Source organism: Macaca mulatta, chromosome 3 (genome assembly GCF_049350105.2).
Source record: "Macaca mulatta isolate MMU2019108-1 chromosome 3, T2T-MMU8v2.0, whole genome shotgun sequence".
Classification (NCBI taxonomy): Eukaryota; Metazoa; Chordata; class Mammalia; order Primates; family Cercopithecidae; genus Macaca; species Macaca mulatta.
This window is the reverse complement of record NC_133408.1, coordinates 20,998,320-21,024,461: the sequence shown is the minus strand read 5'-3', so window position 1 is coordinate 21,024,461 and position 26,142 is coordinate 20,998,320. Positions and strand designations below refer to the sequence as shown.

Below are 26,142 nucleotides of genomic sequence, written 5' to 3'. Positions count from 1 at the left end.
TTATTAATATATTACCCGTGCTCTTTGTTGAACTTTTTTTTTCTTTTGTAGTTTTAGTAGAGACTGAGTTTCTCCAAGTTGGCCAGGCTAGTCACGAACCCTTGCCTGAAGTGATCCAGCCACCTTGGCCTACCAAAGTGCTGGGATTACAGGTGTGAGCCACTGTGCCTGGCCTGTTGAGAATTTCAATATCATGTTTAAAGTTGTTCTCTTGACGTAATGAAGATATATGAAAATTTTCTTCAATACTTTTTCTCAAGACATATGTATCTATTGCATCAGATGCCAGTTTATTGAGACATACATTATACTTTATAATTACTTGTCAGTACTCACAGCAGGTAGACACAGTGGATGTGAATTGCCTATTTATCTTAATGTTGGCTGACTGGCAACTGTAGTCAATGAAACAAACATTGAAAATATGAATATCTTCAAAAAAGAAATGGATTGTATTACTTGGATCTAAATAATCTTGATTCAGCTAGAACTTCAATCTATATGTACCTAGAAATACTCTATGAAATTGGAGGTGTTTTAGTGACCATCTAGAATGTTTCCTTCTCTCTGTGAGGAGCAGAGGATAACTAACAAATCTGAACCTTCAAGAGTCAACAGTTTAGCTCACCAGGATAGGAGGAGACGGTATTGACGTGAGTTGTCCTGAGGATGCCCACGCGGGTCGCCCTGTGGTTCTTCATGCACATGCAGATGCATATGGCAATCCCAGCAATGACCCCCATGATAAATACTATTCCAAAAACAATGCCCGCAATTGCAGTGCCCCTAAAAAGAAAAACAAGTACATTTACTCGAAAGGCTTGTAAGCATTCTTTGGACTTTCTAGTACCGCTCCATGATTATAGAACAAGTGTTTCCTTACAAATGTTCTTAAGGATATATATATTTTTTTAACCCAGAAGTTCCCTGAATTGGTAAAGCAAATAGTCAGTATTTCAATAGATATGAAAAAGTTATAAAAATCCTCTTCTAGCACAGTCGACCAACTCACCATTCAGATTCTGGTTCTTAAAATTCATGGTTTGATACAAAGCACAATTCATTAGATATGCTCTCCAAAGTAACAATTTTAAAAACCATCTGCTGTGTATCTAAACAGTAAATAATTTATCTATTGGGCATAGCATGCATGTGTTTAATGAAAACAACTTGGTAGATGTCAGAAAATTAAGGGGAATTTAACACTCATTCCTGATTAACACTCTTCATAGAACAAGAATATTTGTTTCTTAATAAAAGAAAACCAAACCAAACTTCATATTTTTAAACTACCCAGAGAACATTATGACAAACAAGTATCCCATTAAATTCAGGAAGAATGTAAATAAAACTTCAATTTCTACTAATGTTAATGGTTTCTTTCCCCTAGAAAGTTTTAGCTCATGCAACAAAACCATAAATAGAAAAAAAGCGGAACAGCATAAAAGAGTCAACATTATGATTGTTTGTGGGGAATATAATTTGTAGGTATCTACATTTTTCCATTATTTTGAAAAGCAATGGGGGAATCTATCAAAATATAAATTTTGACCAAGAAGCATCATTTTTAGCAATGCTCCCTAAGGAAATACAGCATATGAGCATAAATATTATAACAAGGATGTTCATCACAGTGTTGTGGCTAATAGTAAAATAGAAGAAACATCCTAATGTCCGTAAAAAGAGGACTGACAGAAAAAAAATCATCAGAAAATGAATCTTACATATTGATTAAAAAGGTCAAGAGATCCACATGGATTGAAGTGAAATGTTTATGATACATGGTTAACTTAATAGTGATGCTATTACTATTGCTAGTAATTCATATTCATTCAATTAATTAGTGTTAGCTTCCAGCTCCATCCATGTGCCTGCAAAAGACATGATCTTGTTCTTTTTTTATGGCTGCATAATATTCCACGGTGCATACGTACTACATTTTCTTTTTCCAGTTTGTCGCTGATGGGCATTTAGGTTGATTGCACGTCTTTGCTATTGTGAACAGCGCTGCAATGAACATTCACATGCATGTGTCTTTATGGTAGAATGCTTTATTTTCCTTTGGGAATGAATTAGTATTAATTGAATACTAATTCAATTAATTAGTATTTTCAATACTTACTAGTGTTGAATGCTAGTAATTAGTATTGAATGGAAAAGCAAGTATTAACAGGATGCTACCAGTAATAACAGAATAATTGCCATGAGGTAAAACTGTATTTCTATGTATCAAGTTTTTTATTACCTATAGTGATCATCTTGTAAATATGGAAAAATAAAAATATTCACTTTCTCATTTGCATATTCACCAAAAGCAACCACTTCAACCCTTTCAGTTATTTTTTCTAATGCCCTTTCTCCTATTTCTCAATATTATTATTACATTCTTTAATTTTTTTGTTTTTACTTCTTACAGTATTTGGGAATGTAGATCTCTCAGACAAGCTTTATCGCTGGTTAAATCAGTCTTCAGTATTTACATTACCATAACTTTGCTATCTGTTGAGCCAAGCAATGAATCCTGGTTACCTTTTACAAATTATTATTGCATTTCTTTTACAACTTATAATTTTTAAACAATTTCCATGAATTTTAATTTTTCCACATACATATTGATATCCGCTCCTTGCAAAAATTCCTAGAAATCTTTCCCACATTATCAGTAGCTTTTCCTTACTCAAACACAGTAAAATAGCTTATCAGTTCTGTTCTGTTCCCATGACGATTTCCTTCTTACAACAACTAAGACTACTGACTGGTTGTTCTGAACCTGGAACTGTTCCCCTTGATCCCTGTTTGGTGGTCCTCACATTTAGTTTCTGGACCCAATTCTTGCTAATTCTTGGTGAACTGCATTGTTTGTTGAAGCACATTCCTGAATGGCTTCTTAAAAATGGACTCAAAGGAAAGTAGATTTTTCAAGTCTTCGAATGCCTGAAAATGACTCAATGCTTCACTCTCACGTGACTGATAATTTATCTATGTATGAAATTCTAAACTGAAAGACATTATTTCTTAGAAATATGAGGGCATTGCTCATTGTCTTCTAGAATTTGGAGCGGCTGTAAAGAAGTCCCATGGCATTATAGTTACTTTTCTTTGTGTGATACTGTTTTTTCCTTTTCTGTCTTTCTGGAAGTTCTCAGCATTTTCTTTTTACTCTTGGCATTCTAAAATTTCATAATGTGCCTGGATTTAAAATATATATATTTTGCCAGGTCCTTTTGATTCTTTATGTTCAGAGGCTCATGTCCTTCACTTCTTGAAACTCTTCCATACAATGTTAATTTTTTCTTCACTATTTTCTGTGTTCTTCTTTCTGGAAACCCATTCTGAAATAAGCTTCTGAACTTTCTTGATTGATTCTCTAACTGTTTTTTAAAATCCTTTTTAAAAAACTACTTTCTGGAGAATTGACTTTATCTTCCAAAGTTCTACTGAGCTTTAAATTACAGTTATCTTATTTTTAATTTTTGGGTGCTTTATCTCATCCTCTATTGCACTCCCCTCCCTGTTTTCATTGCCTGTGTTTCTTCCATTCATTCAGTGTCTTAATCTTTGAAAGCACAATGATATGTTCTTTGATACTTTCTCCACTGTTTGTATTTCCTCATCCTGTCTAGGTTCTTTTTTATTGATTGTTCATTTGATCTCATTCACGTTTGATGTTTTCTTCAAATGTCTGGTGATCCTTGAATTCTCTCCTATTAAAAAAAAAATGCTTGAAGTAGCTACTTGGAAGTTTAGTGTGCAAGCCAGAATTTGACAGGTGAGCTCCAAGGAACAGGACAAACTGAGATCAGTCCCCATAGATCTTTTCCTTGGGGCTATTCATTTTTCTCCATGAAAGGATTCTCCAATTTCATACTTGGGGAGCATCAGCCTCACTGCCGGTATCCCAGAGCTTGGAGTTTTACATGTAAGGATAAGAACTTTTATGAAATCCTTATGCTTTCATCTCAGAGACCCAGTCTCTGGCTCCACTTTGACTGCTGTCTTTTGGGTTACACTGTGGAGGCTTACAGGTTTAAGTCTTCACAAACCATTCTTTGTGGTGTAAAAGCATGATCTCTAAAGGCAGATCACCTAGGTACCAACTATAGCTGGGGAACCTTGGGCATGTTGCTCAACCTTTCTGCGCCTCAGTTTCCTCACTTATAAAGTGAACGTCAGTTTGGTGCTCATTTGACTCTCCTCCCGAATTTCTTGTCATGAGTCTTGTGCTCCTGGACTTATCTGTTGGACAAATAGGTCCTTATTCTCAGTGGTACCTGAACATCGATCCTATACTTTTCTGGGACTGGCCATAATTTCTTACCCCAAACCATTGGGGCCAGATCTGTCTCACAGTCAGAAATGTTCAGATTTTGTAAAGAAAATACGTACACTACACATCGTAAAATATACCCAGGGTCAGCTAGGACAGCATCTTGAGAACGTTTACATTCCTACAGTGAAGGTGGGAATATTAACGCTGTTAGATTATATGGGGACTAGACAAAAGCCCCAGGTTTGTTCAGGTCAAGTCTGGCCACCAACTGACCTTCATCTGCAATTCTGAAATCCTCAGAAAACTCTGAAAAGTGAAAGTGCACATAAGGGATTGTGAAGCTGTATTTATACTTTCCAGAGGATATTTTTCTCTCTAACACTTTTCCCCACTCACATACAAAAATACAATGCCATTAGGAGTATCAATAAACTTCTTTAAAATACTTCTATAGGAATTTTTACTTTGTTATTAAGATGGCAGAATGTGAGACATATTTGGATGTGTTGCTATTAGTAATTAAATAATAGCAGAGTATAGTAGTTTAATAAATAAGTCTTTTCAAGAAAAAAGATCTATGAAAGGAGATAATTTGAAGTAAGAAAACTAAAAGTAATCTGGAAATTTCCTTATTGTAAGTTTCAGGTCCAAATAAGATTAAACTGGAGGACTTAATTTATGTTCCAGAAATAATCAATGGCCCAGTTATTCAGGCACAGAGTTTCCAAACTATGCGTTATGGAAACTGTTAAGATATCAAATTGGGACATATTTATATTCATTAATTCTTTTCTTAAATAGAAGAAAGTAGAAAATTAGTCACATTTTGTTTCCTTGTTGGCAGCTCCTGCAAAAGTGCCTGCTCTTGAGGTCAGTAATGAGGTTGCAACTAATGTATTAAATTAGTTTTTTTGATTAAATCATGATGTTGGTGCCCTTGATCCTTTGATACCCATTAGCAATCATAAATTAGTTATTTAAGATATGGCAAGTATAAAATTTACAGCAACATTTACTTTGTAATTAATAAAAAGAAACAATAAACAAATAGTAACCTTCCTGCATATAAATAATTGGCTCAGTCAACTGTTGGAAAGTGAGAAGCTATTAATTTGAAAAATCTGGCATCAATAAAACCTTGAAAAAATTTCAGAGAATGTATTTCTTTTAAAGCAATGCCTTGCAAGGTTTGCACATTTTCCTCTCCTTTTAAACTTTTATTTTAAAATAATTATAATTTCACAAGAAGTGTAAAAAGAGTACAGAGAGAGCTCATGTACCCTTCACCCAGTCTCCCCAAATGGTTACATCTTAAGTAACAATGGCACAACATGAAAAGCAGGAAATTGACATTACTGTAAGGTGTATGTATAGTTCTATGTCATTTTAACACATGCACAGAGTCATATAACCACTACAGCAAGCAAGGTACAAAACTATTCCATCATCACAAAATATTTCCCTTGTGCTATTGCTTTGCTTTACGGTCATATCCAACATGCCTTCTCTCTGCCATCAATAACCCCAGGCATCACTAATCTGTTCTCCATTTCTGTAATTTAGTCATTTCAAGAAGATTATACAAATGGAATCATACAGCATGTGAGTTTTGGAGATAGTCTTTTTTCCCTCAGCATAATGCCTTTGGAATCCATTCCAGTTTCTGCCATGTATCAGTAGTTCATTCCTAGATGAGTAGTGGTCCATGATATGGCTATAACACAGTTTGTTTAACCATTATTTATTGTAGGACATTTTGGTTTGACAAATAAAGTTGCTATAAACAGTCGTGTACAGATTTTTGTGTGGACATAAGTATTCATTTCTCTGCAATAAATGCCCAGAAGTGCAATTACTGGGATGTACGATAAATGTATGTTTGAGTCGTAAAGAAACTGCCAAGTTATTTTCCACAGTGACTGTACTATCTTACATTCCTACTAGCAAGGTATGAGAGATCCTCTCTGCATCCTTGCCAGTATGTAGTTTCGTACATTTATTTTTTAGCTGTTTTAATAGATAAAACATTACGTGTAGTGGTAGTTCGTCATGGTCTTAATTTGCATTCCTGTAATGGCTAGCAAGGTTGAACATCTTTTCGAAAGCTTATTTGCCATTCATCTTCTTCAGTGAAAAGTCTACCCAAGTCTTTTACCCATATTCTAATTGGATGGCTTGGTTATTTTACTGTTGAGTTTTCGAGAATTATTTGAGTCCTTTATAAAATACATAGTTGGCAAATATTTTTACTGGTCTGGAGCACATCTTTTCATCCTCTCAACAGGGTCGTTCACAGAGCAAAGGTTTTTAAATGAAGTCTAATTTACGATTTTTTTCTTTTATGGATTGCGCTTTATGGTCATATGTAGGAACTTTTCACCAAGCCCTAGGTCCTGAAGACTTTCTCCTACGTTTCTTTCTAAAAGACTGATTGTTTTACATTTGATATTTAAACCTATGATCTATTTTTGTTTAATTTCTGTATGAGGTACTAGATTTAGGTTGAGGTTCATTATTAATAGATTATTTGGCCTGTGGAGAGCCAACTACTTCAGTACTATTTGTTAAAAGCAGTCCTCATTCCCCCATTGCATTGCTTTTGTACCATTGTCAAAAATCAGTTGGCTTGTATGGGACTGTTTCTAGGTTCTAATTTAGCTAATTTTTTTTTCTTTTTTTGCAAAATGAGATTTTATAATCAAGATATTAAACATATCTGTGGTGGCTGAAATAATCATATGAAACTGTCTTTTATAACAAAGCTCAGAGATAATATATTTTATTCCACAAATAGTTTTTCATGAGTAAAACAAGATTCTGATAATGTTGCCATGTTACAGTAACACTTTTAGGCTTAGCACGGCTATACAGCCGCTTACTAGTTATCTTGATGTGGTTTTGCTATTAATATTAAATAATGTTTACAGAAAATAGCAGATATGAAAAGTACACCAGTGTAATATTTCTCTTCTTCTTGGATATGACCCAATTTACAAATGCATTTTATAAAACTGTAAATCAAAGGGCTTATGAATATTCTATGTAATAATTTAGTAACAGCAGTCCCAATAAAATAGAAACATTAAAAAGGCCATGCAGATATCTGACATCTATATTTGATACCTATATAAAAAGTGGGGAAAATTCTAGAATATTTTTGTTAACAGAAACTTTCATAGGGAAATAAGAGTTTGAAATAAAATACCTTTACCTTTGAAATAAGTCAAAGGTAAATGTATCAGAAATTTCTGGAGAAAGTAACCATAACTTCAAAATAATAAACTTAAAATGGGTTTATTTCTTATTAAAATAAAAAAATAAATTTTAAGTGAAGCTAAAACATTTTTATCTTTTGTTATAAGAAGGGAATATTTAGTAGACTTATTTATTTGTGATGATACACATGAGATGAATTAAAGCAATGATAAAAATCCTATTCCAACTATAGGGCTGAAAGTCGACTACATACATGAGAATAAATCTTGACAAAATTGTATATCAGACCATCCTATTTCCTCAGTAATTCATTCTTTTGGCCAATTCATTAAAATATTATAATACCCTTGAATACAATATTTTATTATAAAATCATTGGCAATTTTAGTAACACTTTGACTTGCTTAACTTAAAAATAATGCATTTTCTTCTCTGTTGCTTAAATAATTACAGAAAATAATAGAAAAACAAACTCAATGGAGTATAATTTTCAGTATTAACAGTACTTATATTAATCATAAGATCTCAGAACTATCTCTATTTCTTTTTTTATCTCTATGAATCTGGTTACATGTACATCTATGTATATGTGTATCAAATAAGACTATAATTTTGAATAGTTAAATTGTTATTACATATTGTTACTACTGCAAGTGTAAAATGCTTAGGAGAGTAGGAACACCAATCCATGTAATTTTTCCAGTAAGTCTACATTACTTGCAAAAAAACAAATTCTGTAAAATTCTTAATAACTTCACTCAACATATCCTCTTTCTTGGAGCTTCAGAGATAACTTCTTTCTGTTAGCCTCATGATAATAAAACTAGAAACTAATATCTCTTTGAATGAATAAATTTACATGATTTATTGACTCAAGCCCCATGACAGAGACAATTGTGTACTCCAATGTTCATTTTCTACATTTTCCTTGATACAAGAAGTCTGAGGGTTGACTAAAATAAAGACTACATCTTTCCCTCCCTCCCTCCCTCCCTCCCTCCCTTCCACCCTCCCTCCGTCCCTCCCTTCCACCCTCCCTCCCTCCCTCCCTTCCACCCTTCCTGCCTGCCTTCCTTTCTTTCAGACAAGGTCTAACCGCGTCACACAGGCTGGAGTGCAGTGGCTCACTGAAGTCTCAACCTCTGGGCTCAAGTGATTCTCCCACCTCAGCCTCCCCAGTAGCTGGCACTATGGGCACACGTCATCATGGCCAGCTAATTTTGTAATTTGTCTAGAGACAGGATTTCGCCATGTTGCCAGCTGGTCTCCAACTCCTGAGGTAAAGCAATCTGCCTGCCTCAGCCTCCCAAAGTGCTGGGATTGCAGACATAGCCACTATGCCTGGCCAATACTACATCTTCCAGGTAGCCTTACAGCTAGTGGTGTTTTTTTTTTTTTTTTTTTTTTACATGATAAGTTTTGGAAAATACGTTGTAATAAAATATTTTGTGTCAATTCTCAGAAAATCTCCTTAAAAGATGGCTGGAATGGGATTTTTCTCCCATTTTCTATCTTACCTTCCTTTCGGCTTTCTGAAATAGGAGTGTAATGGCTGAGCTCTAGTCTCCAAGGTAGACCATGAAGACAAGAGCCATATCCTAGGGATGGAAGAGGTATGAGTTTGATGGAGTTTGTATCTCTAATAACAACAGGGAGATGCTATATCAACTCCCATTTCCTTTGCGTGAGAAACAAACTAGTTTAAAAAAATTATTAAAGTCTCTGTTATTCTAGTTTGAGTGAGAACACGTGTCTGTGTGATATGCTGCCCAACTGAATCTTACCTAATACAACTCCTTTGCCAAAATTGCTACACAGTTTAAACGAAAACAAATATTTAATGTGGAAATGACAGTTTTAAGGAGCATACAGGTACACTGCCATACTCCTTTGCCAAAATTGCTATACCATCTAAACCAAAACAAATATTTAATGTGGAAATGGCAGTTTTAAGGAATATACAGGTACACTGGGATCCTGTAGAAAAGTTCTAAAAATGCATATCAGAACCAGGAAAGAAAGAGACTGCATTCAATTTCATTAATTGGGATTGTTCTTCATATCTTATGTAGAATTAAATTTTATGGCTCAGTGAGAGATCTTCAAGAAATCTATACATTACTTTGATGTCAAAGTAGTATACAAAATGAGACTAAAAAGTGGCCTTGAATATGTTGTAGATTGTAGCACAACCTACAGAATAACACTTTATCCCTAGAGTTCAACGGTAAATGCTTTGATGGATGAACAACAAGTACCCTTTAAGAACTGCCTGGTTTGCACTTATTTGCACTGACCGAATTTTCTGAACAAGTGCCCAATTCCTACCTGATTTTGTGCCAATATAGATTTAATGAGAGTCAAATACATATGATTCAAAAATGGTCATATTAAAAAATCAAACATGATTTTTCAGTTTTCTATAAGGTTTGATACACACGCATACACATATTGTTTGTATACATATATATTATATATATAAGATATATATTTAACTGTGTGGATACCAAATGTCATTATTTGGTTAGTTGTCAGTACAGCTTTGAGACTGCACAACACAGCATACCACATGTCACAATCTAAATGCAGTAAATCATAGTTACAGAAGTTTCTAAAACATTTTAATGATATGTACATGAAAGTGATTCATTTAACTGTTTATTTAACAGCAATATTTGGAAAAGCAGTACTGACTCAGTAGTACTGAAATAGGTATAATTGTATCCCTGATAACAACATGGGGATGCTATACCAACTCCGGTTTCCTTTGCATGAGGGAGAAACAAACTCGTTTTTGAAAAACAAAGCACCTTATATGTTTGATTTATCCCTCAATCATTTTGCCTACAATTCTAAATGACTACCACTGGATAGCAACATTCACGACTTCGCTCATTATATATATATTGAGCGGCTGGGGGCAGTGGCTCACACCTGTACTCCCAGCACTTTGGGAGGCTGACGAGTGCTGATCCCTTAAGCCAGGAGTTCAACACAAGCCTGGCCAACGTGGTGAAACCCTGCCTCCACAAAAAATACAAAAATCAGCCAGTGTGTGACACACACCTGTAGTCTCATCTACTTGATAGGATGAGGCACAAGAATTGCTTGAACCCGGGAGGCAGAGGTTGCAGTGAGCCAAGATCGCCTCACTGCACTCCAACCTGGGTGACAGAATGAGACTCTATCTCAAAAAAATAAAAAGGAAAAAAAGAAATATATTGAGCATCAGTATGTGCTGGCAGTATTCTGCATACTACGATACAAAGTTGAATGATACATAATACTTTAAGGATTTTAGAGCCATGCACTAGACAGTAAACAAAGAGATTTTGAAGGTCAACTATCTCCAGGCATAGAAGACTATGACAAGACAACAATGAAATTATTTGATCATACTCAGCAAAAGAGAATTGGTTTTCTTTTTAAAGTATAAATATAATACACTAAAGAGAGTAGTAATACTTTCTTAATGCTTTTTCTTGGTTACATGTAACAGGTTTTTGAACCAGAGAGTACTTTAGGGACACTGAATACAACTCACATGTTTTGATGGTAACAAAACCAAGTATGTGAGGAGCTAAAATAAAATAGTTGCCAAAGTTCTTCCAGCTAGTTTTGTGCTACAGTTAAAACTGGAGCTTGGCAGTCCTAATTTCCACCACAGAGCTGAGTAGATTGCAATGGCCTGCCTTGCTCTCATTTTCTTATCCACTCAACAAATGCTGTGGAGTGCCAGACACTCTACTAAGCACTAGGCATGTGAAGATGAAAAAATTCTACTTGGGAAGTAGAGAAAGAGAGGAGAAAATAATTTCTGGAATGTCTGTGAAATTTAAGCTCTAAGACCTGATGACTGATCCAACGGGGCAGTGAGTGAAAGGCAAGAGTGTAAGAATGCCTTCCCTATGGGTGATTGCATTCTGCCACACAATACAGTCTATCAAAATGTGTTGAAAAGAAAAATATGAAACTTGCAATTACAGACTAGAGTCAAATAGACACAACCACTGCACACAGGCTTTCCTGCCTTTCTCATTCCAAACCTGAAAAATCCTCAATTGCTTCTAGATACAATACTCTCATTTACAATGCATTGGCATGGTTCACCCTTTTGAAGTAACCTTTGCCAAAACTTCCCACTAAGCTAATTACCTTAACTTGCTTATGATGATTACTTTAGACAGGACTTTCTTCTTTTTCTTTCTTTACCTTTTTGTCATGCTTTGAGTGGAAAAAAAAAAGTTACAAACTAGTTTTTTAATAGTGACTACAAGGATTTCTATTGAAAGTCCATTTGTTGAGATTTAAGACCTGAGAGCATATAAGACTTAAAAGATTGAATGTGATTATGGAAATTCAGAGCTAATACTCTTTCATTTCCATTGATCAAAGATGGAGAGTTTCAAATAAATACGGAGGCTCACGCAGTCAATGACCTGGCAGAACAGCATCTACTTTTTGGGGGCAGTTGGATATTTAAAGATTTAATAAGGTTCTAATAAAACTCGGGTTGATACTGGAGATTGTAAACCTTTCCAAAGTAACTGCTGAAGAAGGTTTCAAACTGTGATGGCATAGTAGACCCCGGACAATGAGTCCACGTGCCTAACCCAGTGTCTTCTCCTGTGGCTCTACTGATTGCTTTTGTCTACACACTACAAGCTGGCCTGCCCACCCAGGCCACTGTGATCCTTTGCCTGGGTCCTCACAAGTTCCCATTCTCTGCTGAGATAAGCCTGTGATTGATTGCTGTCTGCCAGGGAGATCTCCTGTTCTGGGGCTGTCAGTGATTTGCCTGGTTCTGACATTATCTGCATACAACTCTCACAAGCCTGAGGCTGCCCAGACCCAACAGTTCCTGCCCAGTCACACCTCCTCAAATGTCTTGCTCACAACCTCACCTTTATCAGCCTGATGTGATTGATTGGCGCTGTCATACTTTGGCTTCCTTTTAGGGTCTAGCTTCATGCTCATTAAAATTCACAAGCAACCTATTTTCATCCTAGCATCAATATCATTCTCTTTCACTATAGATGCTGCTAATACACAGCTCCAAATAGTTTCTGAGTTTTATGTCTATCCATTAGATCTCAATCTCATCTTATTCCAGTAGATACAATCCCAGAGAAGGAACGTGATTGGCCTAGCTAGAGTTGGGGACCTACCTTTATATCAATTCACGTGGCCAAGGCCAGAGATACTGTAATTGGCCTAGCTTTAATTAGATACTGGTCCCTAGACCTGTTATTTGTAACCACTGAGAAAGACATGAAGGAAATAGAGGTGCTCAATTTAGTAGCAGAGGCAGGGGAATTGGCAAACAATGACACAGACATTCATACACACTGCAGCTTTGTATGGTTGGCATTATTAGAATTCTAGGTTCAAGTTTGAGTCTACAGATGTGAGCTAGAATTATAAAGAATGAATGACAGAGACAAATGCCCCCAAATCTCAGTTCCATTTATCTTTCATCTAAACATGTAAGTGGTACCACAAAGTCCTGGGCAAGTTTGCAGGAGTGAGGCTATGAGGAGTTCTAGTGGCCATCTGTTCTGGCAGATCATATTTCAAAAAAAAAAAAAAATTAATCTCAAGGTCAAAGAGAATAATAAATTATGCCTCATGAAACAATTTTAAAAATCTCTAGCTGGAAATTTAAGGAAGACAAAGACTGGGAAAGACACATGCATATGCATGTAATTACAATGCATAGGATTAAATGCAAATGGGGAAGTGCAAACTAGGTTCTATGACAGCAGACAGTACAGCATCTATCAAATGTGTTAGCATGTGTGACAGTGTGTGTGAGTAGAGATTGGTTGTGTGAGAGAGAGGTTGTGTGTATATGCATGTGATTGGGAGTTAACCCTTTCTGAATCCTAAAGCGTTGACGAAATTAGAGCAGAAGCACAGTGCAGATCAAAAAAACACAGAAATGCCATAGGAATGTAATATATCATGATGTGCTTAAGGGACCATGAAAAGTTGACAGTTGCTGGAATAAAAAAGAGAGGTAAGGCTGGAGAATAAGCAGAGGTTTGGGTGGGGTCTTCTAGATAAGGAATGTCTTTAATGATACTGTAAAGAACCTGAACTTTTTATTGGAGTTCATGGGAAAACAAGTGAAATGGTCTAAACATGGATAAGTTTAAGGGTAAAATGGAGAGTGGATTTGATGGGTACCAGACTATATCCAGGCATTCTAATTAAAACACTGTTTTAAATATCTGGACAAAAGATGGTAAAATACTTAACTTGGCAATGGCAGTTGGACAGGAAAGAAGGTGGGGAGAAAAGAATTCAGGAAAAACCATTGAAGGTAAAGTTAGTTGTGTCTTAAAGTTATCAAGTTCAAACTCTTAAAGGACTATTATAACTCTATCCTATCCCAAGTCACCCAAAGCTATTGGACACTCCTAGTATTTAAAAGTCACTAAGTCTGGAGGAAGTTTATTCCATTGTGGAATAATACCCTGAATGTGTGTGACATTTTAAGGTAAATTTGGTCTACTAGATCTCTTACTGCTCCCAAAGGAGTGACCTCTGGAGAGGGAAGGTTCTGACACCTTGTAGGAAAGAAGGGATGGATCAGGCCTGGAAAGGTATCACAAGGAGTGCAGGAGATAAACTTTGCTTACTGTTGTTGCTTACTGGTCTGACTTTAACCACCTTTGTTTTCCAAAGATGAACATGTTTGTAAAAGGCATATCTAGTCTTTAATACTGCATTACACAAACTTTTAGCATAATGAGCATGCACAGATAGGAAGTTTGCTTTACTTGTCCTATCAATGGACTCTTAATTGTCCTTTTCTGAAACTAATGTTCTTAAACTTCTGTTAAACATAAATTAAAAATAACAATCTTTGAGTTATTCTTAGATTACTTCCTGCAGTCTGATCTTTCCATCCAGGTCTTTGTGCAGTTGGAATCTAATTGGATCAGACAATGCTCAAGGTTCCCTCCAGCTCCCTAGTACCACAGCTAATTAGCAGAAATTCTACTTTAATAATACAGTTGCTGCAGGTCAAGAAAGAAAAGCAAAGCAGAAATGGAAATCTCAGCTTAGAGAACATTGAAAAAAGATTAGAAGTGAGTTAATTTTTGGTGTGATAATTAATTACAGTCCAACAAGAACAAAATTCTATGAATATTGACTAGCTGTAATTAATCCATATTTATTCACAGACTTATCTCCCCCAACATCACCTACAATTCTGAGGGGGGAGAAACAGAATATCTTCTTCCAAGAATTCTTATGTATTGCCAAGATAAGCAACAATCTCAAGTCTGTGGAGACGTAATAATCATCAAGGTAATATTAAATAATATAAGTAATTATAACTGCATGTACTCATTCATATTATCTAGCTAAATTTTAATTACTTATTTCTAATTTGGAAAGATATACCTTTGTCTCAAAAACCTTGGCAAAAGAGGGCTACACCAGGACACTGTAGTTGGTATGGAAGATATCTTACGTGATTTTTTTTTTTTCCCTTAAAAGGGTAACAGTTTCAGAATATGTTATGCATGTATACACGAACTGGGACTCCACATTGTGCCTCATAAATATATGTAATTACTATTTGTCAATTTTAAAAGGAGAACAAAAAAAGGTTTAAAAATCAGATGTATTTTTAGAAGCAGTTCTTATAATGTGTTTGAATGTTTCACTGTATTCTTTGAAATTCCCATAGGCCAAGGTGCTACTTACTCTTGTAAGAGTAACGTGTTACAGGGAACTTACCAGAGAGGAGATTTACGCCAGGGTTGAGCCATGGGAGTGATGGTTCTTACACCACAACTTTGTTTCTTTTCTATGTTCCAGAAGTCAGACAAACTGAATTTTGTTTCATGTACCAGGACAGGCAGAAGGAATGAGGAACAGCCTGAGAAATGAATGTTTTTCTACCAGAGGAGCAGAAAGTTAGTCAATATAAGCTGTGTAGACTTGGAGAACTAGGCAACCTGCAGTTATTCACATAACTTATATTGCCTATGTTGACAGGCAGAATAAGGAGAATTACAGTCTGGGCTATTACTTCAGATAGAGATTCTTCTGATCACATTAATGCAGATTGGGCGGAGAGAGGTAGATTTAACAGCAACAGGAGTTAAAGGAGTAATAATCTTTGGGTCCACAGATCCATCTAAATCAAGTGAGTGCTAGCAGCAGGCTTGCAACAGTTAAGACTTGCCAATTATCTGCGCGAGGCTCCATTTCCCAGCTTCCCATGCATCTCAGAAGGGCCACGTAACTAACTTTCCCCGACAGACTTAAAGGAAGTGATGTTTACTTCCTGTCACTTCAGTAAAGTCACGTTTACTTCCTGTCACCTCCAACTGCATTGGAGCATTGTGTAACTGGGCATTGTGTGATCCAGTTAGACGCCAACTGCACAAAGACCTATTTCCACTTCAACCCCTGTGCTCCTGGAGCAGGTCTGCGTGATTGGGAGCAAAGGATTCTGGGAGGGCCAAAACACAATATGGAAGGAGGCGGAATCACACAGTCTTAACTTGAGGGAGAGCCATACGGGTGAACTGTTGACGTGATCAAGAAGTGAAGAGTATTGGGCTAAGCCACAGAGATTTCAGGGTTTATTTGTTTCAGCAGCATAATCTACTTCACAATTAAAAGAAGAGGATGTGGATTCCAGAATCTTGTTATCAAAATGGGATATCAAAGGGGTTTAAATTAAGGAAACAAAATGGAAGCATTACTGTGGTGAATCCCTGGAAATACCACATTAGAAGGCAGATGAAACTTCCAAGGACTTGGGTGTGGCTGTTAGACTTCCCCAGTTATTTAGCTGAATGGGCAGGGCAGGGCACCGGATTTGGTAAAGAATTTGAGGGCCAAACCCATTTTGTCTTGGAGTGAAGGCTGTGATCCTCAACTCTGGCTTCAAGTTAGGTTTCAGTTAAATCACAAAAATGCTGATGTCTGGGCCTTAAGCCAAATCAATTAAATCAGAATCTCTGGAGATGAGATCAAGATACTGTTATATTTTTAAAGGTACCCTAGTAGTGCTAATACATAGTTAGATTGGGAATCTCTGAGTTGATGTAACTAGAGGCAAATATTTTCACCAAGGAGTCTGAAGCTGCTTAAGAGCTTTGTCTCAATAGAAATTTGTTTAGGAAGCCTGGGACAGAGCCCAAGGGAAAGAAATATCAGGTAGATTCAGATGTGTGGAACTGGAAAAGAAGAATATTTTAGCATCAATGTCTCAAGAACAAAAGAGATAGTGACTTAAGTTGAAGTATTTCCATCAACAGAGATTATATAAAAGAAATACTGTTAATGAATATTACTATTATTTTCTTCTCAGTCTACTAAATGCATTTAAAATATGGGAAGAAATTATGGAAGTACAAAATGAATATTTAACATAGATTCATTTTTTTTCTGGTAAATATACAAAACTAGTAAACATTAACAAAATGTTATAGAAATAAGATGCTGAACAGTCTTTTCTGTTTATATATAGCCGTTGAAGGATATGTTTGATTATATGAAAATAGACAGGTCAGTGCATCCCCAATGGGGAGAATAGTCTAGCAAGCTAGAAATTTCCAAATTTGTGTAGACCCAGATAAATAGAATATTTATTGATATTTATCCAATATTTATAGAATATTTATGCAATATCCTATTGCTGATCTAACCCGCATTCAGCAAGGAAGATCAGTTTCCCACCAGATGTGGGTGAATCTTAATGGAAAGGTATACATTAATTTCATTCAGTCATTTATAACTTTTACTAAAAAATTTTCCTTGTTTTTGGAACACTAACATCTAGTAGGATGACAAACTTGAAAATATCTGCTGGTAATGAAAGATATTTATTGAACAGTAACTTATTATTTAGTTTTAACAATTTAAAAAGGTTACCAAACAACACACAACTTTGCCACACTAAGTTGCACTTGTGCCAAAGTTTAAAAATTTTCTTTACTTGGAATCAAGGTCAACTTTCTAGTAACTTTGTTCCTTAAAACATCCTCATATTTGGTCAGATTTAATTCGAAAAGGGACCCTTTCCTATTAATGTACCCTCAGCAGGAAATCCAGATCATAAAAATTCCAGGGAACAACATCCATAACTTGTTTTATAGAAACAGTTTTGGATTATGCCAATCAATTCACCAGTCCATGATTTCAAAGATTGTTTCATCAATCTTGTATCATTCATGTCATAGAACATAAAATAAGCCTTTTAACAAGAATTTGGATTTGATTCCACAAGAAAGACAAGGTCATTTTTAAAAAGCAAATCAGCTAGCAAGAGTGCTATGAGAAGAATGCCTACAAAGAAAAATGGCTATAGAGCCTTCAGCCCTATTCCATAAATCTTGACTTTCATTTTTCCCTTCTGCGTCTAGGAGATAGTTTGCTTCTTATATTGTTCCCTAAGGGAAGTTCCAGTACCACATGGGGCTAAGAAATATAATTTACTCTTTTACTATTTGAAATTCAAGTTATTAAAGTACCATGGACTCAGTGAAGTATAACTCATATCCATATGACCCACCTTAGAAGGAGTCATACACACTGCCTCGTACAATGATATCCTAATAATGTAAAACTAACAATTTTGGGGAGACTAATCAATTTAGAATCAAAGCCCCTCTATTATGTTGCAAAATGCTTACAGAATGCACATTCTTTTCTACATTGAAAGACAAGTGACCATTTCCCTTCAGCAGACTTGTAAGATCAATATGTATAAATATTGATCTTATGCCCTCTATTGAATTAAAGTTTGAACTATGTGTCTTATTCAGGTGACATATTTCATTTGTGTCATATGTTTTTATTTGGTTTGAAATTTCAAGAAGCTAAATTTGGTGTCAGCTTTCCAAGATTTCTACCTTTTACATTTGCTAAGTTCTTGCAAAAGAGTAAGGAACACATCTCTTCATATATTCACTTACTACAGATGAAGTACCTAGTCAGTATTTTTCTCGGAGCTGTGGATTCAACAGTGATCTAGAAGGTGTCATATTTGGCCTCTCCCAGGAAGAAAGACAGATAACAAAAATGACATCTTATTTGAAGGCCCTATAGCCATTTTTCTTTGTTGGCATGCTTCTCATAGCATTCTTGCTAGCAGATTTGCTTTTTAAAAATGACCTTGTCTTTCTTATAGAATCAAATCCAAATTGTAAAGATGTTAAGGAAGAAGTAATTAAAATGATATTTGAAAGATCAGTTAGTCAAGGAAGAAGAGAAAGAGTATTCAAGGAGAGGAAACAACTAGTAGGAAGGCAAAATAGCACAGGCCTGTTTTAAGAGAGAAAAGTTGAAGACAGCAAGTTCTGTATTCAGCTTTGGCGGTAGAAGGGTGTTTGACTAATGTGCTTGGAGAATGTGTGAATGTGCTTGGAGAATTAAGTCTAGCTTATGAAGGGTCTTATGAGCCATGCTAACATGAAAACTGGAACATAAGAATAACAGTGGCAAGAGTAGAGCTGTTGTATTAGTCTATTCTCACGCTGCAATACCGACATACCCAAGACTGGGTAATTTATAAAGCAAAAAGGTTTAATTGACTCACACTTCTGCATGACTGGGGAGGCCTCAGGAAATTTACAATCATGGGGAAGGGGCAGCAAACACGTCCTTTTTCACATGGCGGCAGGAGACAGAAGTGCTGAGCAAAGAGGGAAAATCCCCTTATAAAACCCTCAGATCTTATGACAACTCACTCATTATCACGAGAACAGCATGGGAGTAACTGCCCCCCAAATTTAATCACCTCCCACTGGGTCCCACCCACAACACATGGGGATTATGGGAACTACAATTCAAGATGAGATTTGGGTGGGGACACAGTGAAACTATATCAGGTGTGTTTCAAAATGATATTCGTAGAATGAAAAATAGATAATGAACGTCAAGAATGGAGACAGGGACACCAATTGGGAGGCTGCTATGGTAACTGATGTGAGGAAAGGAATGGTCCCCAAAAAGATATGTCCGTGTCCTAATTCCCAGAACCTGTAAATGTTAACCATATTTGGAAAGAGTCTTTGCAGGTGTAATTATATTGAGAATCTTGAGGTGTAGGGTTCATACTGGATTACCTGGGTTGGCACTAAATACAATGATGAGTATTTTTGTAAGAGATACACGGGCGAGATGTGACAGACAGAAAAAGAGAAGGCCATGTGACTGTAGAGGCAGAGATTTCAGCATGAGCTGAGGAATGTTGACAGCACCAGAAACTGGGAGAGGTAAGGAAGGTTTTTCCTCTAGTGATTCCAGAGGAAGTATGACTGTGCTGACACATTATTTTCAGACTTCTGGTCCCCAGAATGTCAAGAGAACAAATTTCTGTTGTTTTAAGTTAAAATTTTTTGGTAATTTGTTATGGCAGCCACAGGTAACTAATACAGCAAGGCAAAAACAAAACACAGTCAGAAGGAAAGGAGAAAACCTGGTGCATTTGGGTCACTGCACAAGTCCAGTAGTGCAGGACCTAACAATATTTGTGAGTGAGAAGCTAGAAATGAGGTTGGACAGTGAAGCAGGAGGTTATGTTTGTGGAAGACTGCTGGGTCTGAATGCACATGGAATGCCAGAAGATCAGTGAGTGGATCAGACTAGCTGGAGGAGGATTACATTTTTGAGCAGTGGAAAGGAAAACTGGGAAGGGAAAGGGAGGAGCAATGAACAGAACACTTTTTTTTTTTTTTTTTTTTTTCAGAGAAGGGATCTATGGTAGTGCGGGGAGAGAACTGGAAAGGGCTTGTGTGGGGAAGTTTATACCCCACCCAAAATAGGGCAATGTCTTAGTTACCTTGGGCTGCTATGACAAATACCACAGGCTAGGTGGTTCAAACAATAGAAATTTGTTTCTCATAGTTCTGGAGGCTGGGAAGTCCAAGACCAAGGTGCTGGCAAATTTGGTTCTTGGTGAGGACCTACTTTCTGGCCACCATCTTGCCGTGTCTTCACATGGCAGAGAAGAAGCTTTGGTGGTTCTTCCTCTTTTTATAAGGATCCTAATCACATCATGGTGGGGGATCCACCCTCCTAACCTCATCTGAACCTTATTCTCTGTTAAAGTCCCCATCATCCTAATGCCATCATTTGGGGGATTAGGGCTGCAATATATGAATTTTATGGTGGCACAAACATTGAGTCCATAACAGGCAAGAAATTAAACTATCCATGCATCAGATGTGGGCCACATAGGATAGAGGATCAGCTTGGAGCTCTTCTAGGTCCTGAAAGTACCCCCTGGAAGGGCAATGGGCTACAACAGGAGAGTCTGAGTCTTTGTGGAGCGGATGATGGAAGGCCAGGAATTGGTGCAAGGAGGAAGGGAAAGCAGACACTTGTAGCAGATGCCAGCAAGGCTTCCAGGGCAGCAGGGGAGAAGCTGTGTCTAAGTACTGGAGGCTGCTATCAGAGAGGCCCAGTGACTTAGGACAGTACTTATCAGGAGCTGAACAAGAACTTTCCTCTTTTCTCTCTCCCCAACCACAGCTCCCACACTGGTGGGCCTGCACTGGGGGTGGGGAGGACTTCTGAGTGGGAAATGAGTGGGAAGAGACAGCAATTGGCCACACCCCTCTCCCCAAGGGCAGGTGACCCAGTGACTGCTGACTTCAGCTGGAAGATGGAAATAAGCCTTGCATGAAGTCTAAGATGTTTACTGACATCTTAGATTAGACGTTTAAAATTTCTGAATTAGAGTGTTTTGAGACATAGAAGACTTGAGGACTAAGAATAAGCAGGAAAGTCGTAGATGTGCCAAACTTTCAGCCAGCAGAGTAGAAAGTTTCCTGTAAAACAGTAGTGGGACAGAGTTGTGTTTTGCATATCTGTTAAGCATCATAGTTGTACCATGTACCGTTTAGATTTTCAAAGAAAAGGATGGGCATTTCATCTAAGAAATCATAGTGAGTGACATATTTCCTTAGAATAAAATCAGTAAGGGCGGGCACAGTGGCTTACATCTGTAATCCCGGCACTTTGGGAGGCCAAGGTGGGCAGATCATGAAGTCAGGAGATCGAGACCATCCTGGCCAACATGGTGAAACCCCATCTCTGCTAAAAATACAAAAATTAGCTGGGCGTGGTGGCACATGCCTGTAATCCTAGCTACTTGGGAGGCTGAAGCAGGAGAATCACTTGAACCAGGGATTTGGAGGTTGCAGTGAGCCGAGATCACGCCACTGCACTCCTGCTTGGTGACAGAGCGAGACCTCATCTAAATAAATAAATAAATAAACAAATAAAATAAAATCAGTAAGATGGCGAAGGCCTGTTCTGAATAGATGCTTCCCTAGTTCTCTAGTGCTAAACTTAAGACAGACAAATCATGTTGTGCAGTGTATTTGGTTAATGTTATCACTTCTAATTCTTACAGAAGGTTGTATACAGAAATTTCTAAAGCATCACATTCACATTCCATTTGTTTTCCCTAGCCAAGAGAGGTCTGTAACATGGTAAACACAAAAGACTCAGAATTGAAACCTGGAATTGAAAAGACTTTTCTACTCCGTTCACAAGGACTTTCTTTTCCCCCTTCGTTTGCCACTTAATCTTTTGGTCTCATTTTCGTCATCTGTACAGTGAGGATTATGGGACCCAATTTCGTTTTATGTTATCTTGATGGAAGGATTCCCACAGTTAGACTGAATGAAAACCTGACCAGTAATACCCACTTACCTACCTCTCTGAAGCGTTGTAAGAATTAAAGACAGCCTGCAAAGTGTACTGACGATGAAGAGCACACCATGAGAGAAACAGAGGTGATGAGTATTATTAAAAGTGTCAAAGGATAAGTATATCTTAATGAAAGTGGACAAAAACATACACCAAAGGATCTTGGCTTGCTTGCCCTAGTGCCTCAATGACTTAGGGTAGAAAGAAATATATATGATATCTGAGTAGAAAAATAAAAGCAGTAAAAAAAAAAAAAAAAAAAAAAAATCTGTCCAGGAACATTAGTACTGAAATCATTTTTACATCCTAAAATATTTCATCCTCAATTTTAAAAATAAAGCACTGATTTATGCACCTCAAGTCTAATGAAATAAAGCAATATGTCTTGGAAATTTAGAACAGTCTATATAGGAAGGCAAAGGACTAAAGACAAAGATGTTCAGAAATTGAGTCAAGCCAAACAGACCAAAGATATTCTGCTCCCCAATGCAAAAGGCAGCATGGGCAGAATTTATTTGCTATGTATAGAATTGAGAACTGCTTTTTTTTTTTTTTTGATCTTGCAAAGGAGATGAAATGGATATATTTATGTTGCTTGCTTAGGAGGACAGTCAGGGAGCGGGCAAAAATGTATAGCAAATTTGACACGAAAAGTAATAATTACTTCGGTTAGTTACATTTACAAAGCAATAAGAGAAGAATAAGTCACTTATGAAGTTAAATAAATTTGAAGAAAATTAAGGTAATTGTTTCCTTCCTGTACACAAATTCTTTCAGGCTGTGAACTCTCCAGCAAGTAAATAATAAATTATTTTGGCTTTTACAATTTATCTTGGTCTTGACGCACACAAGGGCAAGATATGACGGTGTCTGTTTCTTCCAGAGGACTCCGATTCTTTGCATATATAAGCAGGTGTCCATAAGTCTCATTCTATAATATGTTTAGCTCCGCATATATTTTCTGTTTTCTGTTGTTGGTCTCTATGTTGTAATATGCCAGTGAGCTAATGTTGGAGAAGAGACTTTTTTAAAGATCTCTTATCTTTCATACCATATGTGAAACAGGTGGTAGTCTGCTCTCATAGATGAATATTTCTGTGATGAATCTTTTTTCTTTTTATTTCTTATTCACATGAGCTAATTTATTTTTGCCCAAGTGTTTACATTCTGCGCTATAGATGTGGTCTGACTGTATTTGCTGTAGTCAGAAGTCTCTGTTTTATGCTTGATTTTGGAGCTAGGTGGGACAAGGAAAATGCAAGTAGAGGGAACTCATGCAAGTAGATGGAACCTTAATCTTATCATTTCTTTTTCACAAGAGGCTCAATTTTAGGGCTGTGCTGTAGTCCACAAAACAATCAGTCTCTATGACAATAATTCTAATTTTGGTAGAATAATTTTAACACCACTAAAAGAACTTGGAGAGACTTCATTTATGGAGGACATTAGTGAGATAATTTGGAACCTGTTCCTGAGTGGGGGACATACTTGCAAATATTTAAATCCTGCCTTCTTTAGTCACCTGTTTCATTCTTTAAAAAAAGAAAATAGTGCTCTTCCGGGGACGTTGTCTGCAGGCACTCAGAATGGTCCAGCGTTTGACATACCGACGTAGGCTTTCCTACAATACAGCCTCTAGCAAAACTAGGCTGTCCCGAACCCCTGGTAATAGAATTGTTGACCTTTATACCAAGAAGGTTGGGAAAGCACCAAAATCTGCATGTGGTGTGTGCCCAGGCAGACTTCGAGGGGTTCGTGCTGTAAGACCTAAAGTTCTTATGAGATTGTCCAAAACAAAGAAACATGTCAGCAGGGCCTATGGTGGTTCCATGTGTGCTAAATGTGTTTGTGACAGGATCAAGCGTGCTTTCTGTATCGAGGAGCAGAAAATCGTTGTGAAAGTGTTGAAGGCACAAGCACAGAGTCAGAAAGCTAAATAAAAAATGAAACTTTTTTGAGTAATAAAAATGAAAAGACTTGCTGAAAAAAAAAGAAAATAGAAATTTGAGGTATATGATCAAAGTTAAATAAAATTCAATTTAAAGAGGATAATACTGAGTATTGTATTTTCTTGGTAAAAATTAAAGTATTATGAAACAAATCTTGAATAAATAACTACAAATCACATATTTAATAAATTACTTGTAGAGTGAAAATTTTCCTTTGGAATCCTCTCTTCAAGGCACTATAATATTTGTATGTATGTGAAATTCTTCCCTATTCTAAATTTACCATCTCATTTCTGTTCACTTTTGTGTCCACAGAGTATCTGCCTGGAAACCCTGTTGCCTGGAGACCACTTTTACTTTTTTTTTTTGAGACGGAGTCTCGCTCTGTCGCCCAGGCTGGAGTGCAGTGGCCGGATCTCAGCTCACTGCAAGCTCCGCCTCCCGGGTTCACGCCATTCTCCTGCCTCAGCCTCCGGAGTAGCTGGGACTACAGGCGCCCGCCACCGCGCCCGGCTAGTTTTTTGTATTTTTTAGTAGAGACGGGGTTTCACCGTGTTAGCCAGGATGGTCTCGATCTCCTGACCTCGTGATCCGCCCATCTCGGCCTCCCACAGTGCTGGGATTACAGGCTTGAGCCACCGCGCCCGGCCCTGGAGACCACTTTTGAAGAACATCCACTGCTGTGGCCTCTTAAAGATTTAAGACATCTAATGAAGAGCTGACAGAAATCATCAATTTGCTCCTCAGCAAGTAATATTTTTAAGTCACAATAAAACACTTACCTGGATATTATGTATTCAGATAATCATAATAGCTCAAGTATAGGATGCAAAGGGGAAAAATACCTTTGAAAAATTTGAATTGTACAAATCCATACAAAAGAGAGATGGGACAAAAAATAAAATCCGCATTTTCTTCATGGAAGACGCTGTCAGGTCCTCCTATTAATTATTTATTCTGATTTTTAAAACTATTCAAAAAGGCTTTATTTATATTTTGAACTCTATTGTATATTATCGTTCTCTGTAGCCCAAAGGAATTTTGAAGCAGAAATTCAACGAATGGCATAAGGATACTGGAAAAGTGGATGAAAGGAGACATGATGCAGCCAAAAGAATTCCATATCAACCTGAAGCATTCTGGAGAGGGTTCAAGAATCCAGCATATCTTAACAAGGTCCAAGTATCTCACAGTATGATGGCAGAATTTGTCACCAGTGACAGGCACCAAGTACAAATGATTATTATTTCATTTTACTCTTTGTTTTTTATTTATTTATTTGTTTTTGAGACAGGGTCTTGCCCTGTCACATTTATTTATTTATTTATTTTTGAGACAGAATCTCACCCTGTCACCCAGGCTGGAGTGCAGTGGTGCAATCTCGGCTCACTGCATCCTCTGTCTCCCGGGCTCAAGAGATTCTCCTGCCTCAGCCTCCTGAGTAGCTGGGATTACAGGCGCGTGCCACCATGCCTGGCTAATTTTTTGTATCTTTAGTAGAGATGGGGTTTCACAATATCGGCCAGGCTGAAATTATTATTATTTTAAAAATGTAGTTAAAGATTTTTTGTGGGTACATAGTAGCTGTATATATTCATGGAGTACATGAGGTGTTTTGATATAGGCATGCAATGTGAAATAAGTACATCATGAAGAATGAAGTATCCATCCCCTCAAGCATTTATCCTTTCAGTTACAAATAATGCAAGTACATTCTTTAAGTTATTTTTAAATGTATGATTAAGTTATTATTGACTATAGTCACCATATTGTGCTATCAAATAGTAGGACTTATTCATTCTTTCTTTTTTTTTAATTTTTAAAAATTTTTTTAAAATTTTTATTTATTTATTTTTATTATTATACTTTAAGTTCTAGGGTACATGTGCATACCGTGCAGGTTTGTTACATATGTATACTTGTGCCATGTTGGCGTGCTGCACCCATCAACTCGTCAGCACCCATCAACTCGTCATTTACATCAGGTATAACTCCCAATGCAATCGCTGGCCC

At 36.9% G+C, this 26,142-nt stretch overlaps 1 protein-coding gene, 1 long non-coding RNA gene and 1 pseudogene across 7 annotated transcripts in view; 2 read left to right on the top strand and 1 right to left on the bottom strand.

Annotated features, from left to right (window-relative positions):
- Window positions 1-26,142, bottom strand: part of CYYR1 (cysteine and tyrosine rich 1) — a 106,303-nt gene that overhangs the window by 13,463 nt on the left and 66,698 nt on the right. For all 6 annotated transcript variants that reach the window (XM_077995873.1, XM_077995870.1, XM_077995871.1 and 3 more), the window contains one exon: window positions 629-786. In XM_077995873.1, the coding sequence (XP_077851999.1) occupies window positions 629-786 (158 nt within the window). The remainder of the gene's footprint in view (window positions 1-628; window positions 787-26,142) is intronic.
- On the top strand, window positions 14,678-25,359 carry LOC106997293 (uncharacterized). The gene is made up of 3 exons (XR_001443443.3): window positions 14,678-14,806; window positions 24,445-24,879; window positions 25,159-25,359. It is a non-coding gene; the product is annotated as an uncharacterized LOC106997293 (long non-coding RNA).
- On the top strand, window positions 23,734-24,177 carry LOC708118 (large ribosomal subunit protein eL34 pseudogene; annotated as a pseudogene).